The sequence below is a fragment of the Prinia subflava genome, chromosome 2, assembly GCF_021018805.1.
Source record: "Prinia subflava isolate CZ2003 ecotype Zambia chromosome 2, Cam_Psub_1.2, whole genome shotgun sequence".
Lineage (NCBI taxonomy): Eukaryota > Metazoa > Chordata > Aves > Passeriformes > Cisticolidae > Prinia > Prinia subflava.
In genome coordinates, this window is record NC_086248.1 from 57,046,263 (window position 1) to 57,054,681 (window position 8,419).

Genomic DNA, 8,419 nt, shown 5'->3' on the forward strand with positions numbered 1-8,419 from the left:
GAAGAAGGTGCTCAATAACATTGTAAAGTGGTCTCTGTTCTGGTTATGTGTTTGTCAGCTCACCATGTGCAATCATTTCCAATAGGTCCTCACGACCAGCTGCCTACAGAGTATACCTTGGATTACACAAAGAAGTAGCAACAGAGCCATCAGTACAAATACGTGAAGTAGAGAAGTTAGTCAAGGAGCCACGCAGAGCAGATATTGCTCTGCTCAAACTGAGCAGGTACCTTCTTACCTGAAGCACTCCTTTGTTCTGACGGGACAAGATGACTAAAACATGGTTGCTGGTGTTGTAGAAATGAGTGTTTCTGCACACCCTGTGTTCAACTAGTGATTTGAGACCCCCTCTTTTTTCCCTTTCTGCAGAAGCTCCAGGGTTTCAGAAAGGCAAAGGCTGCCTTTCAGAGGGGAGGAGGGCTAGGGACAGTTAGCCAGGCTGGAAATGCTCTGGGTGTCTGCTGCTGGAAGGTGAGGCAGTGGCAGCGGAATAGGAGGAGGTAATGCCTAGAGGAGCTTTAAGTCTGTGTTTCTATGTGCTTGTACCTTGATAAGGTAATGATGATTGAAACCGGCAGCATTAGCATGATGCCACTCTAGGCTGTTTCCATGCTGTGGGGGGGAGATTTCCTCTTGCAGCAGGGCTGGCCAGTGAGCAGGCAGAGTTTGATGTAATGCCCAGTATGGCCCTTCTTGCATCGGTTTTCATTCATTGGAAATGTTCTCCGTGGAACTGTGCAATCAAAAGGAATTTTTCCATGCAGCTGCAAGCAGTTGTGAATGTGTGGTGCTTGGGCTTTCATTTCTGAGGCTGCAGTGCATCTGTGCAAAACAGATGCAGGGTCAGCTTAAATAAGTGGTCTTCTAAATGAGCTTTAGCTGCACCCAAAGGCAAGTCAGATGGACTTAGGTTCTGCTGTGTGCTAAGTGTCCTGACAAAAAGTGATTTAAAATCAGAATGGTTGCAGAAAGAGCAAGCTAACACCTAGGGGTTAAATGCCACTAAATCATACCCTTTGTAATAGTTTGATAATTAGGTTCTGTTGGCTATGCATTAGCCTAAGTCAAAGCATTCTCCTGGATTAATGTTTGTCCTTTTTTTGTCATTCTCCATTTCAGACTTTTCTCTTTTGTGTATCACTTTCTGTGGGTTTAGAGCCTAAAAAGCAACTTTGTATGTCAGAAATAAACCTTAATTGAAACTAAGAATTTAAGTGATAAACGGCTAAAATATATTTAATCCTTTTTAGAAACCTGAAGGTAGTATTAAGTATAATTGTGCTAATGATTGTTCCTCTTTGTTCATTTCAGACCAGCAGTCATTAATAATCATGTAATCCCAGTTTGTTTACCAAAAGAAAACTCTGTGTTAGGAGGAAGAGAGGAGTGCTATGTGACCGGCTGGGGGGATACAAAAGGTGAGACAGCATTAACACGTTTTAAAGCTCCATGTTTGCAGGCTGGTATATAACTGTATCCAAAGTGTGCCCTCTCTTGCACCCCACATAAGCTACTGATGAAAAACTTATTTCATCAAAGTTCATCAGGTGCTGCCAAGCTTTCCTCTGTGTCTCTCTGACACTTATTCTCCTAAATTGTCCAATGCCATGCAAAATGAAACCCTCTGAATAGATGTTACAAGAGAAGCAGAGCTAAGGAGTCATTTCTCTCTCAGTCCATATGCTTTTCCTCAAAGTGGAATTTCGCCCAATTGGATGGAAAGTTTTTCTAGATTTAGGTTGTTTCTTAATCATATAAATGTGAGTTTGCTCATTCTCTTGAGTGATTCTTCCTCCCAACCAGGCTGGTTCACCTCTCACACAGTAAAACCCTCATTTTCAAAACCTCCCACTTTGTCTTGGTTGAGAAGTGCATTGATACCTTCTCTGCCTCCTTGCCCATCATGCCACTTTCAACTGTTTGCTTCCTACCTAATTTCTTCCACAGAAAATTCAGATATAGAGAAATAAAATGGCTTGGGAATGACTCCCACAAGTATCTGCAGGTACTGGATCCACATGGATGTGCTGTGAGAACAGGAAGGTCAATGGTGGGTGGTAGAGGGTGATAAGTACCATAATACTGATAATGCTTACTGATTTTGGTGTATCTTCATGCTGTGCCTGGGAAGTGCATGCACAGTGCACACTATGCTGATTTTACTGCTTATCCTGGTATTTGTGTTTTGTGAATATGATAATTGTCCTTGTCATTCATTCTTTTTTGGTTTCATTTTTATTTGCAAAGGTACTCCTGGTGCTGGCTACTTAAAGGAAACTGGCTTTCCTGTAATTGAGAATAAAATATGCAACCGCCCGGAATTTCTGAACGGTAGAGTTAAAAAGCACGAACTCTGTGCTGGGAATATTCATGGTGGCACAGATACCTGCCAGGTAAGGAAGTCTGTGAGCATCAGAGTCGGTTGTGTGCACATTCAAATCACATAGGGCATTGCTTTTTGGGCTGCAGAGGCCCAGAATTATCCTCGGGATGTTACCACACACCACATGGTATCTGAGCTGAAAAATGCCCATGTTTTCTGCTCCTTCCTTGCTCCCTTGGCTGCTGCTGGGAAGTGGGGCAATTTTTCAAATAAGCCTGAACTCCAGAGCACATGGTAACACGCAGCTGCACAAGTCAGGTGTATGGAAGCCAACTTAGAATGACAAAAGGCCTGGTATTGTTTCCCCAGGCCCCCTCACTAACCTCAACCAGATTACCTCTAATGTCCAATCTAGTTCTGTTAAGAGCATCTCATTTAGCAGTATGGAGGGTTGCAGTGAAGCCTGCCATACAGGCAAAACAAGAGCAAAAGGAGCTGTGAATTTCCAAGTAACAGTAGCACTGGATCATCTAGTAACAAGAGGAACACATGAAGACCTTAGGAAAAGAGTCTGAGGGAGGAAGCACAGTTTAAGTTAACAAGGGCAATCAGATCCTTTCTCAATAAATCCCCTTACTTCAAAAATAAATGTAATGCCTGGGTGACATGAAGAGGACTTTAAAAAAGTGGTCAACAATATGCATAAAGAGCTCTTGCCTTGCTAGAATTCCAGTGTTTTCTTATAACTACCGTGTCCTTCACATGTAGGAGGTACCTCTGTTTCTGTGCCTCCTGTGGGAAGGCCACATGTGTCTGTCCAAGAAGGAATCATCCTGTTCTTTCACTCTTTAGGGGGACAGCGGAGGACCTCTAGTCTGTCGGGACCAAGATAAATTTGTCCAACATGGAGTCACCTCTTGGGGCCTTGGCTGTGCCCAACCCATGAAACCTGGTGTTTATGTTCGAGTCTCCAACTATATTCCTTGGATTAAAAGTGTGATGGAAAGCAACTGATCCTGGGTGTGGACTGCCCTCTCCTGGAAAGCAGCATGCACGTCAGAAATGCAAGATTCCAAGTGCAATATTAAAGCTACAATCATTCATAAGAAAGCAAAATAAATATGATCATCCATTTTAAATTGCTGTAAAATAATAGTCATTGCCGAGAAGCCCAGCTGACAGTCTGTTACGCTCTTTCTATATGTTTTATGGTTTGTTCACGATGTCTGACAATAGACTTACCCATCTCTGAAATGCATGTTGAAAATCCCAACCTTAATTGTGACAGGACACCTGCATTTTAATTTTTTACCAGCTCTACAATGACATTCTCTTTTAAAATCATAATTTTCAAGATGTTGTGCTTCTAACATACGAAGAAATGAGAATACTTTTTTATTTTCTATGAGTTGTCTGAACCTATTACCAATTTGATGCTGCAAACCAAAGAAGAATCTCACAGTACATGTCTTACATGCCTGTGAAGTTTCATTACATATATTTTCTAGCATTAAATACATGGGATGGGGGAAAAAAGATGAAGGAAACACTTTTGGTTTGTGTTTTTTGTATTTTTTATCATTGTGGAAATACATCTGTCAGCAAAAGTATAAATGTTGCATCAAAGATATAAAACAGTGAATAAAAAAACAGCCTCACCCTGAAGTTAGTCCCTAGTAAAGAAAAGAAAATAGCTATCAATAGTTACCACAAATAGTGACAAAGCACCTACATACTATAAAATTTTGTTCTCCATTGTACCCATTCATTTCTTTGTATAACATTATCTGACTACATAATTGTTAGGTATACATTTTTCTCCTCTAAAAGAAGATTATGTACACATGTGGTTATAGGGAGTGTAAGTTTAACCCTTTCAAAATGCTTCCCAGGGAAAGCTTGACTCATGCTTGCCAAAGTGAAACAATTTCTGGCTGTGAACTCCTGCTCACATCCTGCCTCTCTGGCATATAAACCAGGGAGCTCCCCACAGGCCTCTGCAGACCCCCAGCTCCACATGGGGTCCTTCTGGCATCCCCAGGGTGTGCTGAGTCTATTCCATGTAACACAGCTGCTTCCTAGGGTGGGATTTGTCTTGTCCATTTTCTGCACTCCCAGACAAACCAAGCTGCATGTCATTTTAAAAGTCTCTCTTTTTTGTATGCTTGTGCATGCAGAAGGGATGTGTTATCCAAACCTCCTAGGACTTTTGGTTTGGTTTTTGGTCCCATTGCCTTAAAGGGAGATGAGAACTATTAAGCATAGTTAGGTGGCAGGGTGATTTTTGAAGTTTCTACATCTGGAGTCTGATTCTATGAGATGAAATCATCTCAGGGCATTGCCTTCCTGAGCAGGAGCAGCTCTGATAAAGCACACACCAGTCACCTGTCTGGTCAGAGGGATTCACTGAACACAAAATACCCTTCTGCATATTTTCCATATATATCCACTTTGATCATTAAGCCACCCAAGAGTTTTGTACACCTCCCTGACAACAGAAATTCTGTGTTGCAGCTTGGACTTTGATTTGTTAAGCTCTTCAGATGTGAACTCTTGAAGGCATAGTTAATACCTTGCTTGTAGACAAACCATTGGCACTGCTCTCCTTGCCAAACTGGCTAGAAGTGCCTGGATATGCCTGAGTGGCCACAAAAGTCCCACCTCATAACCCTTAAAACAGTACCAGTTGTGATTTTTTCCTTCTGCAAGATTGTCAGTGTCAATAAAAACTGGCACATTTTGTGGTAACCGTTTGGACAGACTGGATAAAGTAACCCAGCACATGTGGTGGCTGTGGTGCATTTGACCCAAAATTTCATCTGTTTGTTGGTCCAAGAAACCTCTTTGCCAACAGGAAAAGCACAGCTGGGTTTCTGAGGTCACATTGTTCATGTGCCTTTGGTGATGGTACGGTGACCCTTTGTCTCTTGTGTATGTCACATCTCTGGAGGATACACATGCAGGACAATCACAGCTGGCAGAGTTCAGGCCCTCTTTGAAGAGGTGCCTCTCACTGAGTGAGCTGGGTCACAACAGCCATTTTAGTGTCAACGCATGTGTCTTAGGAGAACACTGCTGTGTCTCCTGAGAAGCTTGTAGGACTTTCCTGTAAGTATTAAGCAGTTTGAGGCACATATGAATTTAGTATAACTTTTTTTAAAACAAACAGCCTGTCCTATGGCCTGCATGCCCACGTGCATCCTGCTTGGGGTTCTCCCTTGCTGAAGCCCTTCGTCTGGTACCACCACCTCATCTGTCCTCTCTCGCCCACAGGAGTGTAATCCCACCATTACCAAACCACGTTACATACCCACTACACCTTCAGGGGACAACACAAACTCTCACAGAGATGGAAGGATATTTCAACTTACAAAATCCCTGTTAGGGATAAGAGTTAGCACAGAAGCAATTACAAATACAAACTCCACCTCAAGTTGCTAAGCACTCCTAGATTAGAAGTCAAAACATATGCATAGGTTTTTTTCTTCTGTCCTTACAAAACAGATTTTTAAGAAATAATTATATTCAAACTTCTGACACTGCCCCAAGCCATTTTACCTACCGAAATTTATCATTTACATTCTCTTTTGAGCAACACATAATGTTATGCAAAACAAAGCACAGTCTGAAAGGAGAAAACAAGTCTTTGCATCTCTCATTCCTCAATGTATTCAGTTGTCCAAAAACTGAAGAAGCTGTCAAATATTATTTGTGGCATTGCATTTCCCACACCCAAGCAAATGATTCTATATAAGGAAATGAGTTTTGGTTTACTTCTGAACTTAAAAGGAAAATGGACTGGAATCTTCTGTGATATTCACACCGTGATTGGCTCAGGGCCAGGACAGGAGCACCTGTTGGACCTTCTAGCTGCTCCTCAGAAATGTAGCTGGTTTCTATTGGGCAGCAAGCCAAAAGCCCTCCTAAAACATCAAGTACTTAGGAAGGAGCACAGAGGTGCTCATGTGCTTTTTGGAGTGCCTTAGCCAGCTGTAAGGGGCTTTCCTGCACCTGAGCACAGCTTCTGGTTTTTGTTTTTGTATTGTTTGGTTTTTTACCATTAATTAAAACCTTTTGTTTTTCAAAGCACTCCTGATGAGTCGTCTTGCAAATATTATTCAGCCAAATATGGGAAGTGCTGGACACCCTCAGAACTCGATACACCTTCCTGAGTCTCAATACACTCTGGCCTCGTGTAACATTGTATCAATTATTCACATATGTTTGGGAGGTCGTGGCTTTAAAAGACCTCTCTGCAGTCTTGCTCAAGCTTTCTCAAAGTGCTTAAGACTCCAATTAAAAAAAAAAAAAAAAATCACAAAGAAACGCTAAATGGAAGACAGTGGTTCAGCTCATCCAGCATCACATGTGATCACCCTGGTTCTCCAAGGTGCTTTCATTAGGGGCTGGCTGGGTTTTGAGGCTGAGGGTCTGCATTTTCCACCCTGCACTGAAACACAGCATCCAGCCTGTGCAAGCCCAGAGCTTCCAGTTCAGGGCTGGTCTCTGCCAGCCAGCCTTGGGCTATCGTCTTCAGCTATCCACAGATTGCATTGGTCTAGGAGAAGTTTTCTCCTTGTAGCAGTAGCTCAGTTTTTTATGGTGTCTTCTAGATCAGTTGTATGTATTGTGAGATGTTCCTTTAGTTTCGTATCTCTAAGTCATTACTGACTTTTGCTAAGCATACCTTTGACCTTTACTATGCCTCAGAGTAAGGTAGGAACAGCCTTGAAAGACAGGCCTTTATTACTAACTGCCTAAAGTGTGCAAACATCAGGCTGGGGTTATTATTAAAGGTCTTTTTTCCTCCAGAAGGGCTGGTGATAAGGGCAGTAGCTGGGAAAAGGCAGGGAGGGTTGGGAATTGTTGAAAAGCACAATATATTCCTCACCACAGGAAATCCTGCTGTGCTCCTAGGGTGGTGAGACTGGAGCAGTGGTCATTCGTCTTCAGTGACTGTACTATAGTGCTACTGATTTGTGGTATGAACCTTCCAAACTCAGTCCTATATTTGTTTGTGCCAAACATGGGGTTTTGTGAGTTTATAAGGTCCTTTGCAACATCTCACTGACTTTCTTTTCTTTATTTCTGTGTTGGTAACAGGACACCTTTTGAATGCCACATCTTTTCAAGTCATTCCCTGCAAGGAGTGTATTGTTCACCAGTCAGTGGCCGGGACATAATTCTTGACAAAGGTTATACAGGAGAAGGGAAAGGCAGTCTGTCCCTGGAATCTGCTTGCAGAGCCAGAGTTACTCTGTTACATGTCAGCTTTAAAGGACCAATTAACACTTACTTCCCTCCATAATCAAAGCTCCTGGCTCATCCCTGCCCAAGAGAGCTTGACATCTCTGTCGACAACACAAAAAAATTATCCCCAAGACAGAAAGATGACAAATAGTGATAATGAACAGAAGACAGAAATTGCAGGTCATCTTGACAGTGGTGAGGGTGAAGGAATTCAGTTTGTAGGGGTGGGCAGAGAGCATGACTTGCAAAGGAAAAAAATCAGCAATCTCTTGAAAGAGGTGTTTGAAAAAGCATTCAGCAGAGGAGAGCAGGCATATCTTCCCTTGGAGATATGAGGGGTGTCACATGAACCCCAGCTGTGTCTGGGGAAGGCACTAATGGGCAGCAGGACAATCTGTCCTGCAGAGCTGATGCCCTGTACAGGGTATGACACCCACATAAAGCTCTGGAAACGTGTGGAGGACTGCTTCCACATTTCAGAAAGCCCTTGAACAAGGAGGGAAGCAAGGCTTTTGTTGAAAAGGGTCTCTGAGGATGACAATCAGATCAGAGAGAGGTTCATTCTCCTGATGCACACTGCTGATTTCCATCCTTCTCAACCAGGGAAAGAGTCACCCTGATCAGTACCCTCCTTCTTTAGCCATCATAACTTCTATTGGTCCAGATTCTTCATGAGCAAAGGAGGACAGGTTAAAATAGTCATATTCTCCTCCTCAAGGTCATCTAAATCTTAAACAAGCACTCCCATTTACATCCTTTCCACACAAATGTAAATCCTAACAACATAATAAACAAATGTCTCAAATAGATACAGAAATAAATACAAGGTCGCTGAGCTAGACATTC

General features: G+C 42.5%; 1 protein-coding gene across 1 annotated transcript in view; it reads left to right on the forward strand.

Moving 5' to 3' along the window:
* The window catches only part of LOC134546855 (plasminogen-like), a 28,654-nt gene extending 20,299 nt beyond the window's left edge, over window positions 1-8,355 (forward strand). The window contains exons 16-19 of the mRNA XM_063390071.1: window positions 86-226; window positions 1,312-1,418; window positions 2,248-2,393; window positions 3,176-8,355. Coding sequence (XP_063246141.1) covers window positions 86-226; window positions 1,312-1,418; window positions 2,248-2,393; window positions 3,176-3,337 — 556 coding nt within the window. The 3' untranslated portion in view covers window positions 3,338-8,355. The remainder of the gene's footprint in view (window positions 1-85; window positions 227-1,311; window positions 1,419-2,247; window positions 2,394-3,175) is intronic.
* Window positions 8,356-8,419: the final 64 nt, after the last annotated feature.